The 14091-nt window shown below is 35.2% G+C and overlaps 2 protein-coding genes across 7 annotated transcripts in view; both read right to left on the reverse strand.

Annotated features, from left to right (window-relative positions):
* The window catches only part of iffo1b (intermediate filament family orphan 1b), a 49757-nt gene extending 36828 nt beyond the window's left edge, over positions 1-12929 (reverse strand). For all 5 annotated transcript variants that reach the window (XR_012392070.1, XM_009292206.5, XM_073925982.1 and 2 more), the window contains exons 1-2: positions 11584-12929; positions 2352-2412 (exon numbers count right to left, since the gene is read on the reverse strand). Coding sequence is in view for 4 of the 5 variants with exons in the window: in XM_009292206.5 (XP_009290481.2) it covers positions 2352-2412; positions 11584-12590 (1068 nt within the window). In the remaining variant the exon portion in view is untranslated. The remainder of the gene's footprint in view (positions 1-2351; positions 2413-11583) is intronic.
* Positions 12930-13298: 369 nt separating this feature from the next.
* opn9 (opsin 9) overlaps positions 13299-14091 on the reverse strand; it is a 26274-nt gene continuing 25481 nt past the window's right edge. Inside the window, exon 9 of one of the 2 annotated variants that reach the window (XM_005157939.6) lies at positions 13299-13982. In XM_005157939.6, the coding sequence (XP_005157996.2) occupies positions 13696-13982 (287 nt within the window). In that variant the 3' untranslated portion in view covers positions 13299-13695. 2 annotated transcript variants of the gene reach the window in all.

Raw genomic sequence — 14091 nt, forward strand, 5'->3', positions numbered from 1 at the left:
TGTATGAGGCTTTTATACTTGACACGTTCACCATTGAGATATTCTTTTAAATGACAGGGGTGGTCAAAAGAAACAGACAGTAAAATTAGACGAATAAAAAGAAAATCATTATCATTGAAGATGTTTTTGAGGGCCTCTTATTTTGTTTTAACAAACTTGTCCCCCAGGTTTTTCCAAATTTTACAAAAACGTACTCCTTTCCCACGGCTGTTGCAATTTCTAGCCAAGAATTATTGGTCACCTGTTTCTCCCTATGATCACACATGGACGGATCATAAAGATGTCAGTACAGACATACCTGTTTCAGACAAAATCTCTCCAAAGTGTTTCATATTTAACTCAAATCAAATGCAGCGCCATGCGAACTGTTCAACCGAGTCTCAAAAAATTTAATTAGCTCCGCTATGGCGTTATTTCATGTTGTGAGCGCAGTATTACAAGTCAAGAGCGCATTCATGTAATACAAGCAAGCGAATCTGTGCTCGTTCACCGATTTCCTCTGTTTGTGAACAAAACTGTGTGCGAGCTCTAAAATATAATACGCTGCTCATGCGCAAATTTTATCACTCTCAAGTATGCACTGCTCATGCACAAATTTTCTTTCGTCCTCTCAGTACACTGTTCCCTCTTCTTTTCGTGCTTTTTGATATGATTTATGTTAGCACACTATTTCTTACCAATAACCAACTTACTAAACTAGACGAACATATTATATTTTTAATCTCACAATACATCACATTTTTGGCTGTGTGTTATTTGATGAGATATTTCCAGTTTCAAACACTTAAAGACACAGAGAATAGTTTTATTTTAAAAACATTTATTAAACATTCATAAGGTGCACCATACTAATAAAATAAAATAAGGAACTTGATAAGGTATTATAGCCTACTGTACTATTCCCTCTTCAAATAAATCTCACTATCAATCCCATTATATCATGGCAACTAAACTAAAGTGAACTAGTCTCTGCGGTACAGTGTTTTGTAAAGTACAGGAAAGTACTTCAATTAATCTGTTGTGGTAATACTATAGTTGCTATGGTAACACAACAAGTGTAATATAAGCAAACTACCCAGTGCTTTAGTTTTTTTTTACAATATAGGGTATATTATACTACAATTCACCACACTTTGCTGTAGTAAAACTACACTGCATTTCATTATATCAGTTCACTATTCTTAATACTACGCACTTACCTTAGAAACAGAAAGCTGATTGGCTATTGCAAGTTGACCTTTTTGTATTTGTAATACCGCAAATTAAAATCGGACTAGTGAAATAAAGAACTACAACACCCCAAAAACCTAGCAACAACAAAAAAAAAAATTTAAATAAGCATTAGATGTAGCATTACATGGACATCACAAAAATAAAACCCGTGCAAAAATATTTAAGACCTAGAACAGCGAATTTAAGACTTTTAAAGACCTTTAATTTCAATTTTTAAATTTTAGAATTTTTAAGACTTTTTAAGATACCGCAGGTACCCTATGACATTGATTAGGAGTAGGCTATAAAACAGTCAATTAAAATGTTGTCATACAGTGTTATGCCTGGATTTCATAAATAGCTGTGCATTTACTATCACAGACTATATTTGAAGTATTTGGAAGTAATTTGCATTTTCCTTATGTAGAAAATTGTCATTAGAACCATGCTTAGTGGCTCAATGTATTACAACAGTGTTTTTTAAAGACTAAAAACTTTATTGATTTATTGATATAGTGTACAGACAAACACAAGTGGTTCGAACACAAACAAATCACAGGTAATGAAGTATTAAGCTTTTCTCCCATAAAGAAAAGCCTGTCTAAGCAAAATGCTAGCCGGTATCTGTAGCTTCGCTCACGGTCCACCTCATTCCCCTTATTTGGTCACCCCCATTGGGTGCGATGACACGCAATCAAAATAGCGATGGTTGGCTATGCCTACTTGTAGCCTCATTTGTGGTCTTCGCAAAGCTATGGGTGACGTCAAAGATACTATGTCCATATATTTTGCAGTCTATTTTTGATATCTACAGATAGGTGTGTTGAAGCAGGGCTGGAACTAAACTTTGCAGGGCTCCGGCACTCCAGGATTTGACTTTGACACCACTGGTTTAAAGTATTGACAACAGACTGCACAATTAACTAAATGAGGTCAGGCAACTGAGAACTTAGTTACGCCAGTGGGTTGTAGTGTTTTGGCAACTAAGAAAAACTGTAAACTGAAAAATTATTTCCACAATTCTAATGGATATTTAATAAATTAAAAATAAAGATTTGTTAAGACCATAAGGCTGCAGTGAATATCTAAACAGCAACATGGCTGAAAAGAAAGGTTTGGCTAGAAAAAGTGTTCCTCACCTCCTGTAGTTCATTCATTCTTTGTTCCATGTCCATTCTCATAGTGTATTCCTCTTCCCACCTGAAAGCAGAATAACAAAACATTAGAACATATGACACAACAAAAGCAACTTTAAATAGTCTAAAAACTTGGATAAATTCAATCATCAATAAAAGTGTAAGTTTAATATTCAGTAAATCAGTTTATTTGATTCATAAAACTTATATGGAGGGCATTTCAAAAACAATGACGTAACTCACATCTGAACTATCATAGTATGATGCATTGTGTAGCAAAAGTGGAGTGTCGTGTGTTTCCCTGTAACTGTAGTTTGTTTTGCATATTAACTGAAATATATGTAAACGGCACATATAAGGCCTTTGTTTCCTTTACAAATTTTATTTAGAATATTCCATATTCTATTCTAAAACATGAACTAGCTAACACGTATTTTAATCTCATATATAAATCATATAAATCACTAATGGTTCTAATTTACAGTAGGCTATTTATTAAGAAATGTAAAACATCCTACTTATTATTGTTAATGTGTATTATTTTATTTTATTTTATTTTATTTTATTTTATTTTATTTTATTTTATTGTGAAAGTTTACTGTAAACATTTTAACATTTCAAAGTTAAAACACCCGGCCACAAGACACTTAGTGTTTGTAGCTTAAATTAAGATTACATTATATACGATATCAAGACTATGCACTGCTGATTGTTTAATATCTGTACCTAAAAAATGTCAGACTCTACCGAAAACTGTAATTCACTTTTCCATTCCCTATATTTAATTTCTTTATGCTTAAGTTAAGTTATTTGCTATATTTTATTCCAGATCCAATACTTTGAAAATGTATTAATTCTTTCCAAATAAAGTATAGATAAAATTCTTCTAATATCGTGCAGCCCTAATAGGAAGTAATAGATGACATGATGGAGATTAAATGGTGGCGTTTTAAGTAACTTCTTTCTAATACTAAATATAATGATTAAAAAAAGACAATTGAACCCTTCCTGAAAGATCTTTTGGACCATCGTCAAAACATGCATCGTCCTTGTTACAGAAGAAAATACAGATATTATTTGGAGGAATCTTCACATATTTGTTGTTGTTGTTTTTGTGTGCTCAACTGAAGTGCAATGACTGCACCCATTCAGTCTTTTAAATGGTCCATCAGCCCAGTCAGCCCTACAGTAATTTATTGTGTGGTTGTTCAACAGTAATATTGTCTAGTGCAGTAATATAGTGCAATGAGGTGGAACCAAACAAGCCCTGTTCTTATGTAAGGGCTACTTAATATTCGAGGCATTGCAGAAGCCTTTATATTTATTAAACATCCTCACTGGACTTCAAGGTTAGTTTGAGGCCGTGTATTACTGCCAATTCAAGGTGCAAACATACAATTACTGAAGGGAGTTACAGATAAAGCCAGTGAGGGAAGGAGAGAGGTAGAGAGAGAGAGTGAGAGAGAGGGAGAGAGAGAGAGAGAGAGATTGCCTCTCTGCAGCTTGAGTCCTTGTGTGCTGCATTGCAGATATAACATAGATCGCCACTGCCAGAGGAAATGGAGTGACTGAAATGAGACAAATGATACAACTAGAAAGTGTTTTTCATTTCAGATGCTTGCATGTTAATTGAATGTGCTTTTTCTGAATGATAAATTCAAATATGTATAGAAGATCACTCTAGGGATGGCAAAGCTAGCTACATTTTTTATGTCTTCAGTATTACATGATCCTTCAGAAAACATTTGGTGCTCAAGGAACTATATAATAGGAACATTCATAATATTATCAATGTTTAATAATTAAAATACATAATTATTTTGCAATAAAATAATTTGATATATTACTTTACTATCATTTTGGTAAATTTAATCAGTCCTCAGCAACAATATGAATTTCTGTCATTAAAACATATTTTGAAATTGAAACAAACTCAAAACATTAATTCCATGAATAGTTTGCATTACTCAGAAATGATCATGAAATCTCAGCTGCATTTTTGTGGATTTAAACCATGTGCTTTTAGCTGTTTTGGAATTAATCAGAGCCAAAACCAATTACTCAACATCACTGTACGACCTCCCTGATGCTCTTGAGTCTGGGCAGAAGCAAATCCCTGCATTCTTGTTTCAACATCTAGTGGAAAGCCGTCCCTGAAGAGAGAAGCTGTTAAAGCAGTAAATGGAGGGAATAATGCTTCTGCCACAATTTTAAAAATAAAATATTCAAGAAAAAATGCATCGGTAAGGTTAGTCAGGCACTGGTATGAGGTGATGGGATCTGGTTTGCAGTTGCAATTCATTGCAGTACCCATTTATAGGATACTACATAATACAATTAAACAGATAAATGGATATTGGGTCAAATTTAATAGCAGATTGCAAAGCACACCTGAGCCTGAAACTGAAGACGAGACTTGACTTTTAAAAGGTCACGAAACACCAAAACACATTTTTGAGCTGTTGACAGTCGTATATGTGTCCCACACTGCTAAAAACACTATTAGGACACCTTTATTTCACTAAAAAGTGTAAGTTGGTTGTTTTTGCGTTACTTCAAGCAAATTCGTACTTCCAGTTTGAAACAAATTTTTGAAGCTGCGTCACGGTCATGAGATAATAGCGTGTATTCCAGAGTGTAGACTGGACGACTGTACCAGAGTGGGCCTTATTATGTCTCAGAGTGTGCTGCATTAATGCATGAGTAAGGCTTGGTTCAAACCAATCAGCGCACTCTATTGTGCAACTTCATTAATATTCATTACTGTCACAGTGTTTAGACGACAGAGACACCACGTTGTATTGGCAATACAAGCATGAAGTGTTGCTTTTATAGTTTACTGCAGTTAAGTTTTGTTTTCATTTTCTCTGTGTGAGAGCTCAGCTGGACTCCTGTGTGGATTAACAGTGTCAAACTCGACAACAAAAACTTACGTGTCTAAGGAGAAACATTGTTTACCTGAGAGCTGTTCTCATCTGCAAACCCTGAGATCCGGATTCGCTTGTAGTCTCCTCTTAATAAAGACGCGGCTCTAGTTGCTGGTGATTGTCCTGTCTCTACAGATTTGGTAAGTGAGTGACCTGTGCTCTTTGTTTATTCAGTTTGTTCGTATTGAACTAACTATTGCACCGAGTGCAAACATGTTAACACCACAGCCAAACTTTAACCTCGTGTAGGATTTTCACAGCATTTTGTAATCGGAATAACACGCGTGGCTTTCTGACACTACTTGCTGTGTGCATCTAAGTTTCCGGGAAATGCTGAGGGTTTTTTTTTTCTCTCATTCAAACATTGCATGAAAAATACACGCTTAGAGCAGTTCCTCGAATATAATATCTCGTTTGTCACGAGGGGCATGAATGAATTTCCCTGAATGAAATAACCAAACTGCAGTTAAAGTCCACCATTTAATAATTTGGCAAATAATTCGACTACAGATGTTCATGTAAACACAATCACTTTCTCCCGTGTGTGTGTGTGTTTTGACTCTGAAACTCAGCGTTGCCCAAATAGACACTCCCACACCATCCCTCTTTAGTTCCTCCAACACTCCCCCCTAAACAGAGCTGGACACACCCACTTCTCTAACTTTTTCCAAAGTAGAGGTGTGAAAACACCCTGCTAAAACGAAGGGGTTTCATGGCCCTTTAAGGGACTGTTTTATATGGATTTATTAATCATTCTTACTTTTCAATGAACACAAACTGTCATAGTTTACTTAGGACGCAAACCCATCACTGTACGACAGCTGCACCTTCAGCAAACCTCCTAATTCCTGCAGTACGAGGACTTTATGATTATTTGAGCGTCAAAAGTAACTGATCTGCCTGGCAAAATATTTGACTTTGTGTCACTGCATATCAACAACTACAATGATATAACCACTGTCAGGGTTCTTACACCTTTTCCAACTTCGAATTCCAGCACTTTTCCAGCACTTTCAAAGTGCATTTGTATGCTTTTTCAGCACTTAACAACCACAGTAATGTATGTTAATATACGCTGTATATACTTTTTTACATTTAAATCCAACAAACAATATGACATTTTAACTTTAATTGTTGAATACTTTGGAAAATGGCTTTATTGGGAGATTTCACCCAAAAATAAATAATACATTAATTTTTAAAATTCAGTTATTGAATATCTATTTAATTTTTGGTCTCGTTCTTACAGTCAGATTTTGTTTGGGTGTAGTACCAAACTTTCATGACCAGTCGTTCATGATATTTCATGTGCATTGCTATCCGAAATTCATGTAACAAATTAAATCCTTATGGGTCCAAGCCATTCCCTGTAAAGCCTGAGGGATGGAGTTTGCAAGTAGCAGCATTTGCCACACATTTTAATCACGAGATGTTGTATTTAATCCTTCATTTAAACATCACAATGTTGTCAGTCATGCAACTGCAGGACGTTCACCATCGCCAAACGGCTTGCATTCACTAAGATTAAACTAATATTGCAGCTAATGAAAAGACCGTTTCTGCTATTAAGATGACATTTGCAAATAATAAATTACATGTCAATTGTTTTAAACTATTTCAAAGTGCTTGGCGTTTTTAGGACAAAATTCTGCGTGAATGTTTCCTAAATACACATATTCGGTGAACACTTTGCAATGAAAACTGGTCACATGACAACAATTTTATGCATTACGCAGGTTCAAGCACTTTGTCCAAAATCCAAGTACTTTTCTAACCTTGAAAACACTATGTTAAAAATCAAAAATTTTCCAGGATTTCCAGCACCTGTACGAACCCTGCACTGTGCTGATCGAGAGCGCTTCTGTTGTGTTAAACTGAACATCGCAGCATCGATGATGTAAGCATGCTCGAGCTTGGATGCAATCTGAGTGCAGGCCATCAGGGGAGAGGGGAGGGGGGACAAGCAACTGACTTAAATGCAACTGTACATAGTGTATGTCCTTAGTTATGTTTTTGATCCTCATTTTTGTACACGCGGTTATTTTAATGATCTAGGTGCAAAGTTTAAATCGCAGGGCGCAAAAGCATTAACTTCCTAGGGCTTGTGTGTTCACATACATGGAAAGCACATTTTAGCTCTTAAATGGCTACTTAAAATACTTTGGATATTTTATATTTTGTTACAGACATACAGTGTCTTCCTGCGACTGTTTTGTAGCATATGAAATTTCCCAAACACTATTTTTAACAGTCCAAAATGGGACAAAATGTTGTTTTTACTCTCTGATAGTCAAAACATGTTTAAAAAATGTATATGTTATATATGCATTAAAAAACTGTCAGAAAAAAAGTGTTTATGTAAATTCACACCATAATTTTTTCTCTAAAAGTACTTCATATCAAAAGATGATACTTTGGTTTTATTCTAATTAGGTTGCAATAGGCCCAAATAGCAAAGATAAATAAAAAATGCATGTAAAAAAACACCTTGGGCCTTAGGAGGTTAAGGGCGTGTCCAAATCCGCTACTGCTATTTTAAGGATGGAAAAATATGCTCTGCACCATGGCGCATGGTATAACAGGGTTGTGCTTATTCTCTTAATGAGTGTGTTTTGAGCATAAACCAATCAGAGTCTCATCTCAAATTCCCTTTAAGAGTCATTTGGCCTCATGGCGCATTAGCTATTTACATGGCAAACTTTGTAAGTGTAAAAAATTAATGCTTCACTAGCAAAAAAAAAAGGTAAACAGAGCATCAGCAGCGCGAGGATAAAGAATGAGCCTCCTCCAATTGGCCTTTACTTTCACTTTCTCTCTTTCGTGGATAAGGAAATGATGATGTACAATCCACTGAAGACATCTATTAGCCTATAGATAATTAATTTTGTTTGTTAAGCGCAAAGATTTGTTTCAAAAGTATTTCTAAGTTCAGTTATAATTTCTAGAAAATGAATAAATGAACAATAATAATAAAAGTGAGGACAAATCTAAGCTTGTTTTTAAAAAATATATATAAATATGAACATAATAAATAATACTACTAATAATAATAATATTATTATATACAAAAGCAAGATGTCGTGAATAAACTGAAAAAAGTTGAATGTAGAAAGTAATCATTTTTGTAATATGTTAATCCTTTAATTCTTTTTTATTTGTAAAGATATTTGCATATCGCTCAATATCCTGCGTGTTTTAAGCAATCAGTAAGTGAGGCACACAACTAATGCACTCTGTGCTGGACTTTAAACCTGCTTTTAGCTCATCAATTGGACAGTCTTTTTTAGTTCCTCAAAATAGCAACGCACCAACAATGCACCTTAACACATCTCTTTTCTAGACCGGAACACCCAGGAGTCCACAAAGCGGCGCAAATGGGATTGCTATTTAAACAATTTGGTGGAAATGGGAAAATTAAGGTTGTGCTGGTCTGAAAATAGCAACACATCAGAGCAAACACTTCTTGTGGCTTATTGTGCTGGGTGTATGATAAGGCCCATGGACTTTTAGACAATTAGATGTCTGTTTTTGGTTTTGGGTTACCTTGCAACACAAAACATTCACTCAACTGTTGCATCGAAAGTTATGATATCTAATCTCTTCATGTATTTATTTTGTGTTTGTTCCTGAAAGTAGCATTCATACAATTTAGGATATAAGTTGGGTACTTAATAAAATGCCTTGTTGATTGAAAGTGATACTGAGCATTTACCAAAAATAGCAATATTTTTAACACAGATAAGAACAGATAACAGATAACACATAATAAGAAATGTTACTTGAGCACATATCGGCATATTAGAATAGTTTGTCAAAGATCTTGTGATTTTAAAAGTCAAATTTCTAAATAATATTACTTTATTTACTGTGCATATGACCAAATGAATAAAGCTTGGGAGAAATCTTTGTGATTAAGCTGAAAAAGAAAAACTCATATAAACTCATTACAGTATATAGAACACTTTCGAGGAAGAGAGCCACAGACACTGCTTACTAAATCGGAAAGCCAAAATAGAAATTAAATTTAAGAAAGAAAGTCTGAGTAGAGCTGAAACCAGAGCAAAATGGCAAAGCAGTCAGATAGAGAGACGCTGAACCTGCAATAAGATCTGTTATGAAGCAGGCTGTTTTTAGACAGAGATGCAAAATGACTTTTCTTCCTTTTAACAGTTCTTTCACCTGTCCTGATGAGTCAACAGACAGTAATGAGTTTGCAAACCGACAAACTGTTCAGCCCTAAATAAAGATGTATGTGACTGACAGGCTGCTGCAGGTCTGGACATACAGTAAAGAGCTGTGGGACTGACTGAATACCACCAGTTATGAGAAAAAAACAGTCATTATATCCCCGCAAGCTGATTCTTATCTCTGTACATGCATCTTTTTGCTTCTCATGTTCAGCTCTAGCATGACTAAAATTGTATGAGTGGAATGTGAGTGTTCATGTACAGATAACAATATTAGTGCCTACTGTAAAGCACAATGCTGTTTGATTAACATATGTGTGTGCAACACTATTGTCTGCTTCTTTAAATTCTGAAGTGCTTTAAAGTCAGATCCAGTGTGCTCATTGCAAAACAATTATTTTCTTAGAGTTTAGATGTTGCTAGTACATATATGTACAAATTCAAGAAGTGTTTTCTAGACAAGAAAAATATATTGTCGTTTTTAGACATAATATGGCAAAACTGAGTTTTTCCTTAAAAAATGGTGTAAGCTAAATAATCTTGTTTTTCAGTTTGACATAAGATTATTTTGCTTACCCCATTGGCAGATTATTTAGCTAGCTTAAAGGAAAACTCTTTCCTATTAAAGCTCATGTTCGGCAAATAAGAACTCTACATTTTTTATAAGCCATAGGGATGCTGAAATTTAACAATAACTGATAAACTATTAAAGACAAATCTAAGACAAATTTTAAAGACTATTGTAAGCTCAGATATTGATAACAATTGTATATATGTCTTTGTTTCTACTGAATTTAATTAATCAAGAGTTGGAAAGAGATCTTTAAGTCCACCCACTTTAATGAAGGATTGTAAATAATTGCTACGCACTCAATATACTGTACATAAATCTTGGTATGTGCATTGTATTGCATGTTATATTTGCATGTTGTAATAAACTTGAAATTCTGTACATACTACTAACGACTTTTTGATTCTGTCACTCACAATAATTCATAAGATTAGAGTTCTTTCCCTCATTTAATCTATTAATGTGTATTTTGTGTCTTTTTTCCATATACTTTGCTTCAAACCCACAAACCTTGACTTTTTTAACTTCCTATGGAAATAATACTTATGAAATGAGCATTATTAACAGTGAGCAAACATTATTGTTCTCTAAACTCATTAAATTATTATTCAAATTTTATAGTTGTAGTTTTATTCATTATATATGTCGTTATATACATTCAATAATACTGATTTAAATATCTTCAGCAGCACTGAAAAAATAAGGACATAGAGATATGTGTCTATATATCAGGTTTCTTCACATGAGATGAAGTCAAGCTCTATTTTATCTCACAAAAATGCAAGTCACAACTCATCCCCCTTGCAGGAAAACAATTTCATTATGGTTGTGTTGAACACCTGCAGATTCAAGGCTATGGGATGTCTATGGACCCAACCCTACTGACCAGTTTAAAATACCTGTTTTCTCATTTTAAAATATAACTTATACCTGTCATGACAAAACTGAATTTTTAACATCAAAAACCAAAGAATTTTCACTGTCATTTAAACCTCCATGAATTTTTCTAAAAGCTTTTGATTGGGAGTGTATGCTATTGTCATTATCTAACACTAATCTAATTTATTAAAACTATATTGATAACCTCAGCAAATCTCAAAAAGCTTGCAAATTCAACATACTGGTTAAATTCTCTTAAAGCATTTAAATTAATTAAATTAAAAATAATAATTAAATTACAGAATTGTATTTTTGATTTAATATCGTGCATATTAATTAAAATTGTGCGTAATTATATAAATTAAGGTTAAAGGCATAGTTCACCCAAAAATTACAATTCTGTCATCATTTACTCACCCTCCACCTGCCACAAATATGTTTTTAAATCCCAAATGCAATTTTTGTGTTCAACAGAATTCGTACAAAGCTTGGGAACCACTTGAGGATGAGTAAATTTTCATTTTTGGGTGAATTATCCTTTTAAATCAATTTAACAGTTCCATGTTACAATGGATTTCCTCAATATTTTAAGAAAATGGCTTTTTACAGGGTAGAAAATTTAATCTTATAAACATTAAGCCATAAAAATCAACTATATTCTCAATATTCACCTTCTCTTGTACTCATCCCTCTCTCTTTTGATTTTGGCCAGGACGTTGTAAAGTGCTCTAATCTCTGGGGTGATGGTGTCTATCTGTACACCCACTCCGTCTGGGTGGACCCACGAAACTCCAGGACTGGTGACCCGAGTCTCTGTTCCGCTTCCCAGTTTCCGTGTGTGGTTGTAGGACCAGATAGTGCCCGGGAGGAAGCGAGGAGGAGGGTTTGGAGATGTCCCGGTTCCAACACTGCTTACATGTGGAGTATTATTGGAGTTGTTTGTGTTGGCCGAAGCAGGCTCAGTAGTGGGGGTTGAGAGACTGACTGTGATAGTTGGGTTTCTATTAATATTCGGGTCTGATGTGGTCTCATCCCCAGGTTTATTAGGTTCAAGCTTGAGGACAGTTGTAAGAGAAGGCATAAACAATGTAGTGGGTCGTTTGGCAGAGTTGTTAGTGTTTTGAAAGGATAAAGACCCAGGCCGGACAGCAATGGGCCCAATAAAGCCAGTCTGCACACCAATTTCTTTGGTCTTTCCATCCTCCGTGCATCCACCCTTGTTATTGCTGTCTAAAGCCTGCTGCAGCTGTAACTCCAATATTTTATTGCGTCTCTCCAGTTCATGCACTTTAGCCAGAAAGCAACGGAACCGCAGATTGAGAGTCTTTAGGACGCTGATATTGGATCCCAGATCGTTTCTTAATGCCATGGCTGTAGGTGGAGGAGGTTGGGACCAGTGAAGGGATGGACTAAAGTGCAGGTAGGAAGATGCAGTAAGGTCAAGTGCGGATTGGGTGACACCAGCAGGGACGGGTTGTTCTCCGAGAAAAAAGGAGGACGGATCGGGAGCTCCGAAGATCGCTGCCTCGGGGAGTAAACTGGAGGGAGAATCGGGATGACCGGGTTCTTCTGGGTGCTGATGCTGTTGGTGCTGCTGCTGCTGATGATGATGATGATGATGATGGAGAGGAGAATTCATGCTACGGTACGGAAAACTGAAGCGCTGCAGATCGGGCATGAACACCAGCTATGTCTGACTTTCAAAACAATTAACGGCTTGATTTTAAAGGTCAATAGTGTTTAGCGACCCGATGACACGGCAATATCCACGTTTAACTCGTTAAAGCCTTATGCAACGAGTTAAGACTATTACAGCTTGCGCGTGAATGCTGAGTAAGAATGAAGAAGCGTTGATGAAGAAGCGACTCTTACTGCAGGAACCGATAAAAGCGCAGAAATATGCAAATGCCTATTCAAATAAGCAAACTATTGCAAAAACGCCAACGAAATACGTTTAAATTTAAGCAGGTCCAAACTAATACCTTGTAGCTTCCTTGCCTGGAAAACTGAATACACTTGAATGCTCCAGTCTCTGCAGCGCTTCGGTGCTGACAGTACCGTAATACCAGCAGTAGCTCTCCCCTTCAGTCTGTGTACTTAACATTTTTTTAAAGCTGTAAAATATATTTGGTTGTTATTTAACAAAACACACTATTTATATATCATCAACCACTGCATGAAAGTGAATTCCATGTCTTATTGATGTGTTATTATCTCGTGTTTGTCTTAGACGTGTATTTACGGTAAAACAGATATTACCTCATGCATCATGATAACAAAGCAAAGTTGACGTCACAGATCTGCTACAAATAGCTCTTGTATTTTGGTCTTGTGGAGCTTTTGATTTAGTATTTTGTATCTATTTTGAGATCACAAGTCTTCCAAATAAAGGTGTCAAATGGTTTTTATTGTTGTACATTTTATTTACATGACACTGTTATTTGTAAATGTATATAATGTAGAAACATAAGGCCTGTAATATGTAAATACACACAATATTTAAATGCACAAAAGGTAAATAAATAAATAAGTAAGTAAATAAATAAATAAATAAATAAATAAATAAGTGTGGCCTTTACATAAAAACACAGGATCAAAAAATAAATATGTAAATGACTAAAAACATGACATGACATTTACTGGGTAAAAAAAACTATTTAACTAAAACATAACACATAATATAGACTTAATAATACTTAACTTAGATAGCATACAACTTTGAACTACCTGTAACTAACTGCATAAACTGCACACTCTGAAGTCTGAGTATTTAGATGCATGCATCACTCTTTGACTGTCAACAAGCTGCTGGAAGAGGATTCTTTGAAATCTTTTTGGGTTTCTATTTCCACCTCTTTCCCTTTCTCTCTTTCTAAGTTGACCTGTGTGTCTAAGGTTGTTGTATCTAAGGTTGCCCACCCAATGGAATTATTATCCTGACAGGACCCTCTTTTTCCTCTACTCTTACAAGAGGACTCTTTTTTCACACATTTTTCGGATGGCTGATTGGTTGGTGTGCTTCTTCTCCTCCAGCTGTGAATATAAGAGAGAGTGACGCTCCCACGATGCCCTGCATAAGTGGAAAATACATGGATAGAAACAGAAAAATCAGAACATAGACAAAACATAAAGTTAGTAAAAACTTGTAAGCAGATAGATTGATAAACGGACGGACGGAC

Source organism: Danio rerio, chromosome 16, assembly GCF_049306965.1.
Source record: "Danio rerio strain Tuebingen ecotype United States chromosome 16, GRCz12tu, whole genome shotgun sequence".
Classification (NCBI taxonomy): Eukaryota; Metazoa; Chordata; class Actinopteri; order Cypriniformes; family Danionidae; genus Danio; species Danio rerio.